A 19,573-nucleotide genomic window follows, 5' to 3' on the forward strand; every position below is an offset into this window, starting at 1 on the left:
TATTGCAACTATGAAAGCTTTCAGGTGCGTTGATCTTATGACCAATTGGTTTTGGCCGTTGTTATTCGTTTACTCACAAAAGAGGAAATATAACGATACACAGTTAAAAAAAAAATTGCAGAGAAAGACAGAGGGAAAAAAACATGGGTTTTGTATGTGTTCTTAAAGTGTCTACTTTGTGTTGCCGCAAAAATTAACGGATAAATCTAGGCTTCCTTCAGTCACAACAGAAGATATAGGGAACGATAGTGCGGGGAAAACACGGGCTTTGTATGTATGATTAAAGTATGTGTGTTGGGTGCTTAAGGTGCGCTATTGTAAAGTCCGTAACGGGTTGTGTTTCAGTGCGTAAGGTGCGCAATTTCTGTACTTAACGTGCATCATTTTAAAACTCCAAGAGCGTGCTTAGCGTTAAAAAACAGAAAGAGCATGGTTACTGTTGCTAAGGTGGTGTCTCTCAGTGCGTAAGGTGTGTGGTTTGTGTGTTGCATACGTGTGGCCAACGGTGTTAGTACACGGTTATCCTTTTTTTTTTTTTTTTTTTCCTTAATTAATTGCGTGACTTTTCTTCTTTATTTTCACATTTTGCGGTTTCACTTTAATTTGAGGTGAACAAAGATTTCGGACATTCATAAATTATGAATTCATGCCTGCACATTCACTTTGGAACCATGCCTACACATTCCCGTCCGAAATCACGGACATTCATAAATTGTGAATCCATGCCTGCACATTCACTTTGGAACCATGCCTACACATTCACTTTGGAACCATGAGATTATGAATTTTCTGTTATAAGATTATGAATTTTCTGTTATGCGATTATGAATTTTCTGTTATGAGATTATGAATTTTCATTACATTCATAATTTCGGACATTCATAAATTATGAATTCATGCCTGCACATTCACTTTGGAACCATGCCGACATATTCCCGTCCGAAATCACGGACATTCATAAATTATGAATCCATGTCTGCACATTCACTTTGGAACCATGCCTACATATTCACTTTGGAACCATGAGATTATGAATTTTCTGTTATAAGATTATGAATTTTCAGTTGTGAGATTATGAATTTTCTGTTATGCGATTATGAATTTTCATAAAATTCATAATCTCATAACAGAAAATTCATAATTTGATCAAACGCACGCCGTTAACTCCACATCCGCGAAATTTTTTTTTTTTTTGCCTAAAAACGACGTCGTTTTGCCTTGTGTTCACCATTCTCGGTGAACACGATTCCATGGCAAAATTTGCGTGAACGGCGACACACCGGGAACGACAAAACAGGTATCAAATTTGCAAAGAACAACTAACATTGCACAAAGCACAAGGAATTCCCGCCGGAAAAAGTTTTGGGAAAAAATTGTTTGGCTCTTTATATTATACATAGATAAGATATATGATTAGTAATTTTTGGTAGGAATTTTCTTTTTTACTCGTAACCTTATTTATTAGGGAAAATTAACAATTTGGTCCCTCAATGGTTGGCGAACTGTCAATGTAGTCCCTCAATTCTAAATTCATCAATTTGGTCCTTGAAATTAATTATTTTTGGTCGAATAAGTCCTTCTAGTCGTGTTCCGTCGTTCAGCTAGTGAGGACTCCGATTTAGTATGGGCATTTTAGTCTTTTCCTTCGTTCAGCGCTCTTTTTACCAAGCCATTGACTCCAAAGTGTCGTTGTTGACTTCATCTTGCCTGAAAAGCATAGCCAAACTGTGGAGTCCCAAACCGACAAAAATCCCTATTGCTGTGGAGTCCAAATTCGACCAAAATCGAAGGCATTGAAGAATCCACGGAGCAACACCATGACAAGTCGGAGTCGATTCAAGTGGAGGTCGAGCTACTACGACTTACGAGCTACTTCTTCAAACAAGCAGTGGAGGTCAAGTCGAGTGTTAACGTTGCCCTCATTTCTATCATTTTCCCGTCTCCTTGGCTCTTTCGCCGCTACCGGCCCTACTTTCAGTCATTGAGAACTCATACCGCCGCCACTCTCTCACCCCCAGCTTCCTCTATTCGTCATCGCTTTCTTCTTCTTCTTCTTTTTCTTTCACTTCCAAACCTCTGGCACTCGAAATGATTCCTCCTTGCCTTCATCTCCGGTGAATAAGAGCTTTACAATTCCAGCTCCCAGTGAGCCTGGCAAGATCCAGATGCACTCCCCTCAGTACTATGTTGCATCCACTGTGGGTGGACTATTTAAAACAACACGTGTCAACAATGTGAAGTCTTAACCTGTTAAACTAGTCACTTTGGACTTAATTGAACAATTTTACAGGTTTAGGGGATCTAAATGAAGCTTGTTTTAGTTAGGGGACCCAATTGCACTATCCGGTCGACTTAGGGGGCCAATTTGACACTTTTCCCATTAATCAAATATGTACTACACTTTTTAAAAAAAATTACATAAAAATTAAATAAACAAAATTAATGTGATAATGCATGTCACAACACAAAATGAATATGAATTCAATAATTTTATAAGAAAAATGTAATAATACTTGTAAAAAATTAAAAATATTTTATAATCAGATCAGCTTCAAACAACATGCAAATCCAAAAAGGCAACCTAACAAGCTAAGTAATTTGCAATCGATTCTAATAAGATTACAATGTAGTCATTTCATAGTGCAGATCCATTCTTTAAAACCAAGATCATTATCAATCTTTGGTTTGAAGCAATACAGGTAATTTGCAATCAACTCTAATAAGAGAAGTTTTCAGAATAATATTATACTCACCTTGTAAATCAATATCAATCAGCCAGAGGCAGAACAAAGTAACCAACCAATTCCTCTTATCTCAACATCTCCAATGGCTTGAGCACTACCAATATAATTCAAAAAATAATTTTGGGCAAAATCATATCAAAACAAAGAATTATTTACACTCACATCATCATCTCATATAAGCACCAGATGAACAAACTTTCCTGCTATAGCCACCAACATGAATCCTTTGAAAACCATTAATATTAGTTTACTCAATTAAGCATACTGGTATTGATCACCACTCACCAGCATGCATCTCCTTCCTTCTGAGGAAAAAACTGACCATTAAATTGTCCACCTGAGAGGAGGTTCCTTAGTCTGTGTTTCAATGCCATCTATTAGCATATTTTGGATACTCTGCAATAGTATGTTGACCGAAGATAGTAGCTATTGAGCTATCCATTGCATTGAAAATACCATATTGCCAAAACCAGATCTGACGATACTGCATCTTTTATATGCTGGGGTTGAGGAAGTTTATCCTTAATGCCCGGTCTAGCCTACAAATGAGAAACATTATTTGGCTGTCAAAGAATATCAAAAGCATTTTTTGAAAGAGAAACTAGAAAGCTAGTCTTGTCTTGTTTTATAAAAGATGAAATAATAGTATATTGCAATGAATCAATTGGTGTAGATACTATAGCTTATCAAGCCCTTCCAAATAGTCAAGATTATCCAAAATGATGGGATTACTACATCATCCACAAGTGAAATTGGGCTCTAATTTAATGGAAAAGAAATATAATAATTGAGAATGGATCCTGTGCTGTAGCTTCTAACCTCAAAAATGCAGTTTCCTTTCTCAACTTGCCAGTATCCAACTTAGTTGACAGCAGGTTCAAATTTTCTGTTAAACACCAAGAGAACTTACAATGTTCGGCGAGGAAAAACAGACCATTGTCCATTTGACAGGCAGGAAGCCACAACTCTCAATTATGTAGGATTGAGTAAGTTAATCCTTAATGCCTTGCAAATGACAAACATTTGGATGTCAAACAATATCAAATGCATTTTTATTTTATTTTTTTGAAAAAAGACAAGAAAACTAGTCATGTTTTCGAATGTATCATAAAGTATGTTGGAAATAATGGGCAGACCATAGAGTATGTTGGAAACAATGGGCAGACAAGAGATATGTATCTGTGTACATACCATTTTTCTAATATATAGCACTTAGCTAGCTCACTATATATGATGTCTGACATGTCCTCTTTTACATGTGGATACGGTGATTCCTCATATTCAAGCCCGTATGTTTTGATCTATGGAAAATGGAGAGAACAAAATGAGATCAGAAAAAGAAATAGTAGCAACGAGCTTTTGTAAAGAATGTATAAGAAAATAAAAAATTATGAATGAAGCATGATGTAGCTTCTAACCTCAAACATTCAATTCTTTTTCATAATGGATGCAGCCTTCTTGAATCTGCCTGGCAACAGCTTCCTAATTGGTAGAATCCTCCTTCAACTACTTCCCATACTTTTCCGTGGAAGGAATTTTCTAGCTTGAACACCTTAAGCCAGAGCAGCATGCCAACTACGTACCGTTATATGCCTCTCAAAATGATTAAAACCCATTCAATCTCAACTTCTCGGGTAGGAAAGGAAACACAGACCGATTTTAAGAGTTACAGTGCAGCCGATAGAAACTTAAATCATTAGCTTCTCAAGCCCTTCCAAACAGTCAAGGTTGTCCAATTGATGGATTAATGCCCTTCCAAACAGTCAAGGTTGTCCAATTGATGGATTAATGCTTTTTTTTTTAGTACTACTGACTCTGTTACATGTTACAATGTACTACTTTAACTACTGAAGCACAAAGAGCCAATAGTCCGCCTCCAACGAGGCTCGAACTCACAACCTCCACATAGGGGAGCAACTTGCTGCCAGTAGACTAGGCCTGCAAAACAGAAACTATTTATCTGTCAAAGAATATCCACTGCATTTCTTGAAACAGGGCAATTATGATCAATAGTACAGCTTGGATTTTTGAAGAATACGATTTTTGCAGATTCTGCAAGCTAAGCTATTTCAAAAATACTATGCATCTGGCAACTTCTGGATACTCTGTAATAGCAATCAATCAATCATAATAAGTTTCTTTCATTAATGAGGAATCATTCATTCATTAAATTGTCTAGTGCATCTTTCTATTATGTTGTTGGAGTGACTGCACGGTACATTTTCACAACTGAGGTCTAAGGAAACAACGAAATTAAAACCTTCAATATATCTGTACAAGGAAACAACACCCGTCATCCCCCGGTTTGCACACGAATATATAGAGCAATATTGATGTTCTTTCAGGTAATAATGTGGTGATAGAGTGACATAATTCTAAATTATAAAAATGAATTTATTTTTTTGTAATTACAACTATACAAGCCTGACTCTAGTGTAAGCTACACTTACTAGATAAAGCGGGATGTAACTCTATAAAATGCAAAAATTATACAACTGAAAAATCAGCACATCATTTTATTTGGTATGCAATAATGCAAATAAAAAATGTAGATACCAGACGCATGCAGTAACCTAACACTTGCCATTTTCAGAGAGTTGTATACTATGAGGCTGGACAAGACTTCTTACATACACACTTCTTGATTTGTTTTCATCGTATTCAAGGTCTAGAATTTTGATCTGTGAAAAATAATCCAGAAAATGAAATCAGATTGAAAAAAACAGTACGAATTTTGTAAAGAAAGACAACATTGATAGAAAAGAAATACAAATTAAGAATGAAACAAGTTTTAGCTTCTAACCTTTAAATCCATGTATCCTCTCTTGAAACTGATTGGAAGAAGGACAAGGGAAGAGTGACACCCCTCCGACTTTTTCTTCCATTGTAACTGCTTGGCAGAAGCGACAAGGGAAGAGTTACACCCCTCCAACGCAATTGACTCCAAATTGTAACATAGGAAATTATTTGGCATCTGTTCCAAACAATAACAGGATCTTAAGACTAATTAAGTGTCTGAGCATCGGAAAGTGATTCCTGGTAACTACCCACAGGAGCAAGAATCTTAATTCAGAAAATCCTCTTTCTGCAACTTTCCATACAGCTCCATGGAAGGAATTTTCCAACTTGAGCACCATAAGCTGGGGTAACATGGCAATTACATTTAAATCCCACTCGGAAATATTAGCCCCACTCAACTTCAACTTCTACAGTCCTGAGAATAGAAAAGTCTGTAAAGAAAGTTAGCATCCATATAGAATAGAAAAGAAATAATTGAGAATGGATCATACGTTGTAGCTTCTAACCTCAAAAATGCAGTTTTTCAACTTTACATTACTGAATCTGCTTAGCAAAAGCAACAACGGAAGGGCCACACTAATCCAATTTAATTGACTGCAGCTTCAAATTTTCTGTTAAACACCAAGGGAACTTTTCCAAACAATAACATCTCAAGACTAACAACTCGAGACATGGGAAATCACCATCGCTTAGCTTGCGCAATGCTCAAGTTTATTAGCTTCAAGAAGCTAGCAAGAATCTTAGTCTATAGAATTCTCCTTTAGCTATTTCCCATTCTATTTCACAGAAGGCATTCTCCAAGTCAATTGTAAAACTTTTCAAACTCTACTAACTACCTGTTTATAGTGAAAAGAATGCAACAAACACATCATCATCATCATAGAAACAACTTGCAGAGTTGTTAGCAACTGTAGATGGAGGTGTAAATTTTGTAGGATAATTTCTTACTGTGATTCTAAACTTCTCCATTTTTTTATTTCATACTGTTAGTTGTTGGCAAATTATATTGAATGTTTCATTCATTTATCCTAACAGAAATAGTAATTAGTAGTTCAATAGTCGTGAAGTTAAAATAAAAAGCAACATCAGTCTAATATTCTTTCTGTTAAAATTTTTTCATTCTTTGTTAGGGAAAAGTGTGCTTCTTCTGCACGTTCTGCAACCTCTGCCTTTTGAAGAATACAAATTTTTAAGGTTCTGAAAGCAATTTCAAGAATATTGACTACAGGATAACTATAAAATCTTTCATTTAATGCCTAAAATGGATATAAATATAATCAATCTCATGAAGAAGTTTTTAGAATTATAATAAGCCTTGACAAATCATCAATATCAATTAGTGAGAGGCAGAACTGTTGAACAAAATATATAAAAACAATTAAGTGTAGTCTCACTATGAATTTAAAGTTTTAATTGAAACAAAACACATCCATCCTTCAATTAGAAGGAAATAACTAATCAAGTCTTCTTACCCTCTAGATCTTCAATACTTTACTAGCAGCTTAGCTTCCCAGTTTGGAAATTTTTTCAAAAAGGTATTCAATTGACATACCAATCTGCAAAAGCACATTAGTACTCGGGATTAATTATATTGCGAGAGGTAGAGAAAAGAAACAGAGATGTAAATTAAAGTAGTATGATCATTACATATAGGCACCAGATGAGATGAAATACCTTCCTAGCTTGCCCCAGTCACATATACTCATGAAGTAGTAGTAGATCTTTAATGACCAACATACATCTTCTTCTCCTTCACAATATAATGTTTGCTAATAAAAAGTTATCCACCGTCTTTTTAACACAAAACTCTTGAGCCATCTTTCAAGAGCAACTTCTGGATACTCGATCAGTCGATCTGCACGTTTCTTAATTTCATTAATGACGAATCATTAAATCTTAATCAACGAATATGAATTTATTTTTTGTATATGCAACTATATGCACTGTATTTGGCATGCAAATAAAAATATAGGAGCAAGATACATGTAACCTAACACATACCCTTTTCCAACAGTTATTTACTATGAGGCTGGCCGCCCAAGTCATCTTACATAGACAATTTTGTATGTGTATTCTGTGAGTCATCATATTCGGGGCCAAGGATTTTGATCTGTGAAAAATAATGCACAAAAACAAATGAGATCAGAAGAAAGAAATACTAACTGATTTTGTAAAGAAAGTCAGCATTGAATAAAAAATAAATAAAAAGAAACATGATTTAGCTTCTAACCTTAACATCCTTGAATCTTCTCTTCTGTTGTAACTGTTTGGAAGAGGCGACAAGGAAAGAGTGACACCCCTCCAACCCAATTGACTCCAGCAGTGGTATTCTTTCAAAACACTCCGGGATCTGTTCCAAACAATTACAGGATCTTAAGACTAAGTGTCTGAGCATTCGAAAGTGCTCCTGGCCAACTACCCACTGCTTGAGTTCTTTAGCTTCAAGGAGGAAGAATATTAGTACAGGAAACCCTCCTTTAGATAGTGAGTTCCATACAGCTCCATGGAAGGCATTTTCCAACTTGAGCACCTCAAGTTGGGGTAGCTTGGCAATTACATTTAAATCCCCCTCAGAAATATTAGTCCCACTCAACTTCAACTTCTTCAATCCTGAAGGATACATACACTCTTCTGGAAGGGCTGCATTCAAACCAATAGAATCCGAAATGCTAAGCTTCTCAAGCCCTTCCAAATAGTCAAAATGATCCAAAATAATAGGATTGCTGCAACATCCTCCAATGTGACTGGGATCTATGTCATCCTTTAGGAAAATTTTCAGATTTTTTATATTAGGGAACTTGCTGTACACCTTTTGTCTGCAATGAATTGGTCTCACCACCCAAGATAATGTTTGTAAATTCTTTTTATCTACACTTGGAGGATCTACCATATATGAATTACCAAGTTCAAGATGCCTTAAGTTTGGTGGCTTCCAAATACTAGATGGCAAATGGACTGTTGGTGCTCCATTACCGGAAACAACAAGTGTCTCTAGATTTGGATTATTTGACACTACATGATCCAGATCCTCAAACCATTGTGTTATGGATAGGTATCTCAAAAAAACTAAACCTCCTAATTGCACTGGCACTCTTTGAAGTGATATAGAAGTATCAAAAGCCAAAACTCTTAACAGCTTGGGAGGAACAAACATTTCATGATTTTCAAGAAAGAAAAAAATGGAGCGAGGGATGTTCGTACCAAAGAGCACATAATAGTCAAAACTGTGTGAGTAAGAACTTAGCCAACGACAAGAATTCGTAAATGCGTTTAATGATAATCCTGAATGTTGCTGAGTATTTACTGCACATAAAATACCTCCTTTTTGAGCTTCTCCTACGCAGAAGCTATGTAAGGCACTGTGCATTCTACAAGTCTTAATTTTCCCGTTACAACTGCGATCTTCAATTAAGAGAAGACTTCTATCAGTAAGCTCTTGTAAGTAGTCATAAACTTGATCTTCTAACTCCTTACGTTTCAATGGCTTCACGAATCCCTCGGCAATCCACAACCTTATAAGCATTTTAACAAAAATCTTTTTACGTTTTGGAAAGACTCCAAAGTATAGAAAGCAAACTTTCAAATGATGTGGCAACATATTGTAACTAACACTGAGTGCATTGCGATCAAGAAGTCCCAATGACTCTAATTCCTTTTCAATCTTTTTCCACCCTTGTTGTATGTTGTTGCATTTAGATAAACGCTTGGCAACTTCAACAATTAACTGGGGTAATCCATCACATTTCTCCACAACATGGTTCCTAATTTTTTCAAATTTAGGGGCCAAGTGCTCTTCATCAATAGAAAGGATATTACAAAATAATTCCCAGCTTTCTTTTTGATCTAGCAAAGTCATCTTATGGATATGGATATATCTTTTCCTCTGGACATCTAGGTTGAAGTAGTGTCTAGTGGTTAGTAATATGTAACTTCCAACTAATCCATTAGAAACACATCCTAAGATTTCATTCCAAGCTTGGTACCAAGTTTGCTTGCTTGTAATGTTGTCCAAAACAATTAGATACTTCTTACCACCAAAGCATTTGCGTACCTGCATTTCTAGTTCATGAGGAGTGCTTCCCTTTTTAATTACTTCTACTGGTGTAATTGACTGAAGAAGTTGGCTTAGCATTCTGCTCTTATTGTAGTGTTGAGGAGGAGGTATAGTAACCCAACCTCTTACATCAAAATAGGATGCAACTGATGGATCTTCATACACATTTCTTGCTACAGTAGTCTTTCCAATACCCACCATTCCGACAATTGAGATTATATTTATTAGTCCAGAACCACCAGAAAAGAGTTGCTTCTTTATGACTGTACAATCATGGTGACGACCAACCATTCTGCCCTCAGGCTTTAGAAAGCCATGCAAGGTGAGTTTCTGGGAAGCTTTTTCTTGATGTACGGTGTGTTTGGCTAGAAGGAAGTTCTTTTGTTGTATTTGGAGGTCATCTTCAGTTTTGAGTGCGAAGTTCATTATTTTGGTTTCCAATATTTTGATTGCAGCACCAGAATTATTGGAATTCCTCTCCTGCATTAAGCAGCCTCGCAGGGTAGAAAGCTTGTGTGAGAAATATGACATTGTCATTGCTGTTCCATCACAACCATACACTGTTGGGAAGTGTTGCCAAAAGTAATGGTCAATTTTTTTTATGAGAATAGTTAAAGCAACACTAGCACTACCCAATTTTAATGACTCCAACAGGTCTGTTGCCTTTTTTGCAGCTTCTTGCAAAGTTTGATGGAGGAGTTCATGGCAACCTGCAGCTTTTTCTCCATACTCTCCTCCGAGAAGGATGAAGTTGCTAAGCTGTAGTTCAATGTCGTCTTCAGCTTTGAGTGCAAACTCTCTGATTTCCATTTCTAAATCTCTGAGTTTGAGCGCGTCACCATCACCATCACCACTGGATTCCATCTGGAGAAGGGCTTGCAAAGTAGAAAGGTTTACAAGGAAAGACTTGATTTCTGCTCGATCATGATCATGGAGAGATAGGCTTACCCTTGCTGTTTGCCCAAGAAACTCAATCTCAATGGTTTCAATGAGAGAAGTTAAAGCAACACAAGCCATCTATCTCTCAATTCCAATCTTTAATTTAATTTGCTGGTAAGAATATGTATGTAGTTTTAAGTTTTGGTATTGCACACTGAAAACTAGATCGATCAAATATGCAAGCAACAGTCTGATCTGATCTGAGAAGAGCTAATTAGCTTTTTGCTGCCATATATGTTTTTATAGTAATTTTATGAATAACTAAAGAGACACTTTTTATTAATAATCTGAAATTAAAGTGATTGAGGACATGAATGCATTATTTCTCCTCTCATATTTTTTTCAAACTTTCACTATAATCTTCTGTCCTTCCCACCATGCTTTATTTTGTCATCTTCTTACCCTGCCCTGCCCTACAAATCTCTTCCATATCAACCTCATAACTAAACAATTTCTTTTTTACTTGATTGTAAGTATACAATTTTTGAAAATTTATACTTTTAGCTATGGAAGATTGTCAGCAAGTGAGACACTCCATAATGTGTTACCTACCAACACATTGAGGGAGTAGGTGGTAAATTAAAGTGTGCTGACACAAATGTATAAATGTATTCACCAATAATTCAAAGTTGTATATTGAGGAGATGGCAACTCCGAAAATCAAATACTGTTAACCAATAATTCAAACTCAATAATTGATTGCATTAGATAAGATATATGACCGACAACACATCTTTCTTTGATAGTACAAGGCCTGAAAGGACCACTCTTTTATCATTGGAAACCTAAAAGTTGTGCCTAAATCTTAAAGAATACTGTTGAATATTAGGAAAGTTGTCTTAGTTTCCTATTCTTATTAGTAGTTTCCTAGACTAATTTAGTATCTAGTTTAGTATATATAGAGGTCCATTGAAGTATAGAATGTTGAGAGAGATGTAGAAAGAGTTGTTATAACTTCCTTGTCTCAATGGGGAGACAACAGATAAATATATACAGACTAAGAGACACAATTCTACAGACACAACCCTACACAACTTCAACAGCTATATTTCTACAGACACAACTTTTTGTGTTTCAACATAGAACATAGATACAAGAGACAATCTATTGTAATCTTTCATTATAATATATTCTCTTGTTCTTTGGTTCTCACATATTTTGCTTCCGCCTAACTGGCGGGTGGTGGTTACCCGCCAGACCTATCAATCCCTCAATTTCAACATGGTATCAGAGCCTACTTTCCTAGGCTATTTTTATTCCAATATTTCCGGCAGCACTTATTTTCTGGCGAACCAGTGACTGTTTTCTCCTGTTCCGACGTGTCTTGTGGTTGTTCTCCAAATCTTTCACCATAGGACCTCTCGGATCATCGTCGCGAGCCTACGCCTGGAATCTCGTCACCATCCGCCGTCGCACACGCTGTCACGCGCCACCATCGCCGACGGACTGCTTTAATTTTTCCGGTCAGATCTCCTCTTCTTCAGTGATTTTGTGATCTCACCTCCAACACCAATGGAATCCTCTCCCTCTTGCGACCTTATCTGGAAAATTTCATCGCTTTCCTCCACCGCCATCGTCCTCACGCGCCACCGCCGCCATCACGCGCCGGCGACCTTCCTCACGCGCCGGCGCGTGAGTCTGCCTCCGGCGAGATTTTTCAGATTGTTGTTTTTCCCTTCTTTCGACTTGTTGGTGAAATTTGAAGGCTTCTTTGGGTTTGTTGCCGAACTTTTCCCATGGTGTTTGTGTTTTGGTATAACCGTGTTTGTTTCTTTATCTCCGGTATGCCTTATCCCATGGATGTTCAGTTTCAGCACTACTATAAAGGCCTTAGATTATTTCCCATGTTTCAAGTAAGGGGGAGTGTGACTATCTACAATCGGTGTGCTATCCTTTACTATCATTTGCTATTTTATCTACTATGGGCTCTACTGCGTCCTTTGCTATTCTTTGCTCCCTTTTTGCCTCTACCGCTCTCTTGTGTTATCGGGAGGTTGTTCATGTTTAACTCTATCCTTGGGGTGTTCATCTTCATTCCCGAGGTTCATGTTCAATTCCGTCCTCGGTGGGTTCATTCCCAAGATCGTGTTTAGCTTCGTCCTTGGTGTCTTCGTCTTTATTCCCAAGGGTCCTTGGTGTCTTCGTCTTTATTCCCAAGGATTGTGTTCAGCTCCGTTCTTGGTGCCTTCGTCTTCATCCCCAAGGAAGGGTCAGACATAGCGCAATCTCTTTTGAAGTCATCCATCCTAGAGTGCTTATGTTGTTGTGATGGTGTTCGTGTTTTCCCTTGGTGCCTCCATTCCCAAGGATGTTCGTGACAAGCTTTGCCCCTGGCGTGTTCATTCCCAAGGGTTGCATTGTCCCTCCGAAGCCATCTCGCATTGTTATCCTCTAGTTGCATTTAATTTTCATTTGTAATTTTGAGTGAGGTAGAGTGCTTGTTTTAATCCAAGCTTGGACCTTCTAGATGTTCCAGCTTGATGGGGGAGTGTGAAATTTTAGGAAAGTTGTCTTAGTTTCCTATTCTTATTAGTAGTTTCCTAGACTAATTTAGTATCTAGTATATATAGAGGTCCATTGAAATATAGAACATAGATACAAGAGACAATCTATTGTAATCTTTCATTATAATATATTCTCTTGTTCTTTGGTTCTCACATATTTTGCTTCCGCCTAACTGGCGGGTGGTGGTTATTCTCCACCCGCCAGACCTATCAATCCCTCAATTTCAACAAATACGTAATATAATTCTACACATTCTTAAGTTTTACTTTATTTTTTTACTTCTACTTATATGGTTTGTTTTGATTCATCCAAAAGAGAATGAACAACAATTTTTATTACGCTTATTTCTTATCTATCAATAAAATCATGATATGTGATGAGAGTTTTACTCCATAAGATCTAATCTTAAAATATATCAACAACTGTGACAAAAAAAAAGAGAGAAAAAAAGAAGTGTTTTTGCAGAGGCCAACAAACACAATAACCAAGCTAAGCCATTCTTCTTACCGGCCTCTACATCTCCAATAACTTGAGAGCACTAGCAGCAGCTTCCCAGTTTAGAAACTTTCCAGCAAGGCATTCAATTAGCACACCAACCTGCAAAAGCATATCAAAACAAAGAATGAATATTATCGCAAAGAAACAGACATGTAAATGTCATATCATCATAACCTGCATGCATGCCACAACCACCAACATGCATGATTTCTTTGAAAAACATCAAACATGCAATTAAGTGCTTCACCAATGACGACGACAGTACATCACGTACAATTAAATGACCAACATGCAGTGCATCCATCTCCTTTTCAATGTTCTGTGAGGATCGGATAAACTCACCACACCCTATATTATATTGTCCATTTGGCAGGGCTCTTCAGCCCATGTTAGTTTCTGTGAAAACAGTAGAGGAAAAGGAAGAAATGATGCTTTATTTCATTGTATATGTCTCTAGTTCTCCAGATTACAACCATATATATAGGCATAAAGAAAGGCATATGAAAGGGCATAATAAATGCTGAAAAACTACTCATCTTCTCAAAGCTACAACTTCCTAGAGTAGAGTAAATATGACTGCCTATTTCCAACACTCCCCCTCAAGCTGGAGCATATAAATCAAAAGCTCCAAGCTTGCTACAAATGTATTCAATCCTAGGTCCACGAAGAGGTTTAGTGAGAACATCAGCAAGTTGGTCATTTGACCCAACAAATGAGGTAATGATGTCTCCAGATGCAACCTTTTCGCGTATAAAGTGACAATCAACCTCAATATGTTTGGTTCTTTCATGATAGACAGGATTGGAGGCAATATGCAAAGCTGCTTGATTATCACAAATCAATTTCATAGGACCAAGTTTATAGGAATTGAGTTCTGTGAGAAGCTGTTTAATCCAAATTAGCTCACATATTCCAAGTGCCATTGCTCGGTATTCTGCTTCTGCACTTGAGCGGGCAACCACATTTTGTTTCTTGCTTTTCCATGAAACGAGATTACCACCAAAAAGAATACAATATCCTGATGTTGACGCGTCGTTCCATACTACAGTATTTAGCTCCTGTCTAAACTCTTCGTTCCTCGCTAAGTCAGTGCCCACTTTATCACCCACCTTTGTTATTATATGCCACATGCAGTACCGATGACGCGTCTCAGGGAATTCCTGTGCAATTGCAACTTTCATCGCCGGATCTTGATCAGTTACAGTGATAGCGGGGGGGCTGCCCATTGCGTTTTTGAAGTTCTTTAATACCCAAACGTACGAGTCCACGTCTTCCCGTGCAATGAGGGCTGCTCCAAATGTCACGCATTTCTTATGGTTGTCGATCCCGGTAAATGGGATAGACACGAGGTCGTACATGTGACATCAAGGTGTTAGTTTATATGAATAAGCTCCACATCAATTTTGCATGGATATTGATATCACGCATCAATCCCTTTCCGTGCTGCAATATCATGGTATTTGGTTATTACACAGTACTCATATCTCCATCAGTGGGGATGCACAAACTTGTACATCAATATGCAGCTACCATTGTAAAACATGTAATTATACTCTTGGACACTATACACACACACACATTTGAACTGTGGCGCACATGAAGAAAAGATAGCTTTTTGTATTCATATGTATGTGCTTCAGCGCAACGCACACACTCTGTGCATAGTACGCTGCCATCTTTGTTATTATATATTTCTTCATACGCGCGTCAAATATACACACACACAGTCACATTAATTCGCATATTTCGGGTGTCCAACTACAGTAAAAGTTGTACAAGGTTCAGAATATCTTACCGGTTAGTCTTGTACGTCGCATCGAAGGACACAACATCTCCAAACGCACTGTAATGTTTTCGCGCCACACCATCCGCCCAAAAAATCCGTGTCAATTGGTCGTTATGGTTTGCTTCATACTCGAAGTACATGTCAGGGTAGTCAGCCTTTTTATCCAGGTATTTGGATATTACCATTTGGCAGTCTCCTCCGTGTTTGTATGCCAAAACTTTCTGTCGGTAATTTTTGAAATCTTGTTGTGTTGCTCCAACGTTTTCTGTTCCACCCACAACCTCTGCGTATATTTCAAAACTTTTGCTCGAGCCCACATTCACTTTTGCGCAATTTGTTATGAACTGTTGGTGACCAACATCTAATTTCCTGTTTACTTTCGAGAACGGTTTATATCTCTCATCGCACAAACAGTGTGTGTGGCCCTCTTCGAATGTCATGACTAAATACCTCCCCGCACCGTCTATTTTGAACACAATCTTTGCCATGCACTCGACTCGGTTAGATGGCCTACGACGTTTGGTCTTTGTTCCAATTACCGTTTCAGGTGGATCTGATTTTTTGCCCCCTTTGAAACCTTCGCGTGAACAAACCAGTTTCTTCCTTAAGATAACTTTGTGCTTATTCTTTTTGTCTTAACTACGGCGCACATCAAAGCCTGCGACAGAGGCGTACTTGTTATAGAAGTCAACACCTTCGTCTAATGTTGCAAACAATTGCCCGACAAATGGTTTTATGGATGTGTCGCAACCCGTCAACCAAACCTTGGTCCCACTCGGGGATATATTCATATAACAATGGTCTTCGTCGACATCGCCCCCCATAGTTAGTGCACCTGCCACTCAAAAGTAAGATAATTAAAAAACCTACGTAATCAAATCCAAACCACCATCATAGATATGAATTCATTATGCACAGACCTGTTCCTTATTTCGACTATCGGACACCCCCCACGGTCGTTCAGTTTATAACCATTCAACAAAACCAGGCATATGCACAGACATAAAAGTGTTTATGCACTTACTGGTACAAACCAAAAAAAAAAAAAAAAAAAAAAAAAAAAAAAAAAAAAAAAAAAAAAAAAAAAAAACAAAACAAAAACACGGACACAGTCTATTTTATCTATTAGGTAGTACGGCGTACGCACTGGCCAACGTATCTTTACGCTTAGGCCGTTGGATAGTCGGGTATCGAACACCCCCCACCCTCGTTAAGTTTTCAAACGTTTTACAAAACCATTGAATATGCACAGACGTAAAAGTGTATATGCACTTACTGGTACAAACCAAAGAAAAAACAAAAACATAGACACAACCTACCTTGCCTATTAGGTTGTACGGCGTACGCACAGGCACGTGTACCTTTACGCTTACAATTTTTGATAGTCCGCTATCGACCACCCCCCAACCTGGTTCAGTTCTCAACCATTTCGGGAAAACCATGGAAATGCACAGACTTAGATGTGTATAAGCACTTACCGATACTGCTAATATCCATTTGCTGAAAGTCCTAAACTGTTGCTCCTGCCATCAACCGCGACGCCTTCACACATCTACCATTGTTAACGCTAATTCATTCCTTTAATCTTTTTAAAGGTAGAATCTTTTAATTTCCATCCTCAAAAGCATCAAAAAAAAATGCTTCATAATCCATTAAAATTATGTCCTTAAAGAAATTAGGCTTACAATTACTGATATAACCTTAACATTGATAATAACTGACATTATTTCTTTTAATCTCAACCATAGATGGGAATTTAATCAATGGGTATTAATGGGCCTCATGGTCTCATCTATTAGAGCGGGTGCACCAGATCCAAAGCCTATATATATATATATATATATATATATATATATATATATATATATATATATATATATATATATATATATATATATATATATATATATATATATATATATATATATTAAAATATTCGTAGTATATGTTTAACAATTATGTCAACTCTAATTGGGATGAGGTTCGAACCTAAGACCTTTCTTATATAAATTAATAAGTTAAAAATAATAAATAGTTAACAGAATATTCTGTTACTAAAGTTTATACTAACGAAATTTAGGTTATTTAAGGGAAGAAAATAATATAATAGAGGGTAAATAAGGAAAATCATTAAAAAAATATTAAAATCAAAATAATATGAACCATTCATTTTAAAAAAAATTTAAGATACATACATACATACACATATATATATATATATATATATATATATATATATATATATATATATATATATATGGTTGAGTTCAAATGAGGACAACAATATATAGAGGATTGTGCGGACAAATAATGAGCACACAAAAAATTAATAGCAAGCACACAAGAATACATGTAAATATCAGGTTTCGAACCTAGGCTCTATTAATTAACAAATCTATGCACGCGACATAACTGTGGCACACGACTACATTCGGTCATGCACACAACATACAGGTTAATGGCACATACTACATATGTCCTCACAATTCTCTATAATATACTTGTTCTCATTTGAACTCATTCTATATATATATATATATATATATATATATATATATATATATATATATATATATATATATATATATATATATATATATATATATATATATATATATATATATATATATATATATATATATATATGCGGCGATATCCTTAGGTGCGGCGGTGCGACAGAATTTCAGGATACACCAACAGTGTTAACAACATGCACTAACAGTGTAAGGGAAACACACCACAATGAAATGCAAGAAAATATCAAAAAATACACAACACAAAAATACAGCATATAACTCACCACCCCCAATGGTGTATTTTCAAACACTGTATGGTGTTTTTACTCATACCTAATGGTGTGTTTTTGGTGATGCGTACCTAATTTGTGTGTGTTTTTGTGGTGCATTTTCCTAACGTTGATGGTGTATATTTAATGAAATATTGGTGACGCCGCACTGTAAGACACCGCCGCACTTGAACTTTCCTATATATATATATATATATATATATATATATATATATATATATATATATGTGTGTGTGTGTGTGTGTGTGTGTGTGTGTGTGTGTGTGTGTGTGTGTGTGTGTGTATGTGTGTGTGTGTGTGTGTGTGTGTGTGAGAGAGAGAGAGAGAGAGAGAGAGAGAGATGGATCAGGTGAGAACCACATGCCTATGAGAGAACTAAGAGATATAATGGATCAGAAAGACTATTTTTTTTTTTTAAATGCGGTGACATTTTCGTTAATAACTGAACTTTGAAGTGCAAGTAAATTGTGTTAAAATTGCAAGTAACAACTTCATAGAGTGCACCTAACTGCAAGTAAAATGTATTAAAAGTACAACAAATAATATACACCGAACAACAATATTAAGTGCACCTAATGTTATCATTAGTTGCACCAAATGTTATCATTAAGTGCACCAATGTGAAAGACGTTATCATTAAGCGCACCGGTGTGAAAATGTAAATTACTTGCGCTATTAAGTAAAAATGATTGCACTTTTAAGTGATTTTACTTGCACACTTGCACCAGTTAATTGTAGTTTTAACACATGTTATTTACACCAAATTTCGAATTATTTAAAAAAATGTCACCTTGTTTTTTTTAAAAAATAAAATAAAATAGCAAGATCAATGGCCAAATGTTGATCCCAAATTTGTGGTTGATTTCTAAAATTTCAGGCGCACATGGACAACTTAATAACTAAGGGCAAATCAGTAAATTAGGAGTCAAATAATTAATCCCGAAAATACGTTGCACAACACACAACAATGTGTTACACACTACACCACAACAGGTTGCACAACCAACACAGGAGCACAGGCTCTCCAGTGGGTTCATAGACTTGTTGAGTGTTGAGTAGTCTCATTGGACCCACGGGTCTATTGAACCCGTTGAAATTAATGTCCTGTGATCTTACCACAGTTGGAGGGACAACAAATAAAATCAAAAATATGTTGCACTACCCAAAAAATGGGCTGCACAATACACAACATCGGATTGCACATCTAACACCATTGGGTGGCACAATTAACACAAACGGACCCACATGATCTTGCCACCGGCTGGATGGAGAATAAATAAAATTGAAATACATTACACTAACCAAACACACGAGTTTCACAATCTACAACAATGAATTGCACAACTAACATAACCGACTCCGTGATCTTGCCACTAGCTGAACAGAGAACAAATTATATTTCAGTTTCATTTGACAATATTACTTTGGTTTTTAGTTTCATT

At 36.6% G+C, this 19,573-nt stretch overlaps 1 protein-coding gene and 2 long non-coding RNA genes across 6 annotated transcripts in view; 1 reads left to right on the plus strand and 2 right to left on the minus strand.

The window, feature by feature from the left end:
• Nucleotides 1–2,645: 2,645 nt before the first annotated feature.
• The window catches only part of LOC109162588 (putative late blight resistance protein homolog R1A-4), a 121,948-nt gene continuing 105,020 nt past the window's right edge, over nucleotides 2,646–19,573 (minus strand). Inside the window, exons 4-7 of one of the 4 annotated variants that reach the window (XM_019311265.1) lie at nucleotides 7,545–7,653; nucleotides 5,548–5,718; nucleotides 3,936–4,045; nucleotides 2,646–3,283 (exon numbers count right to left, since the gene is read on the minus strand). In XM_019311265.1, the coding sequence (XP_019166810.1) occupies nucleotides 3,238–3,283; nucleotides 3,936–4,045; nucleotides 5,548–5,718; nucleotides 7,545–7,653 (436 nt within the window). In that variant the 3' untranslated portion in view covers nucleotides 2,646–3,237. Of the gene's footprint in view, nucleotides 3,284–3,935; nucleotides 4,046–5,547; nucleotides 5,719–7,031; nucleotides 7,100–7,217; nucleotides 7,391–7,544; nucleotides 7,654–7,772; nucleotides 10,762–10,798; nucleotides 11,052–19,573 lie in introns of those variants that run through there. The other 3 variants (XM_019311263.1, XM_019311264.1, XR_002051115.1) reach the window with 3 other exon arrangements.
• LOC109162593 lies at nucleotides 6,292–7,321 on the plus strand. The gene is made up of 3 exons (XR_002051119.1): nucleotides 6,292–6,381; nucleotides 6,603–6,604; nucleotides 7,226–7,321. It is a non-coding gene; the product is annotated as an uncharacterized LOC109162593 (long non-coding RNA).
• LOC109162590 lies at nucleotides 12,136–19,106 on the minus strand. Its single transcript, XR_002051117.1, has 3 exons — nucleotides 19,095–19,106; nucleotides 14,093–14,095; nucleotides 12,136–12,428 (listed from the first exon to the last, which is right to left on the minus strand). It is a non-coding gene; the product is annotated as an uncharacterized LOC109162590 (long non-coding RNA).

This window comes from Ipomoea nil, unplaced genomic scaffold, assembly GCF_001879475.1.
Source record: "Ipomoea nil cultivar Tokyo-kokei standard unplaced genomic scaffold, Asagao_1.1 scaffold2951, whole genome shotgun sequence".
In the NCBI taxonomy this organism is placed as follows: domain Eukaryota; kingdom Viridiplantae; phylum Streptophyta; class Magnoliopsida; order Solanales; family Convolvulaceae; genus Ipomoea; species Ipomoea nil.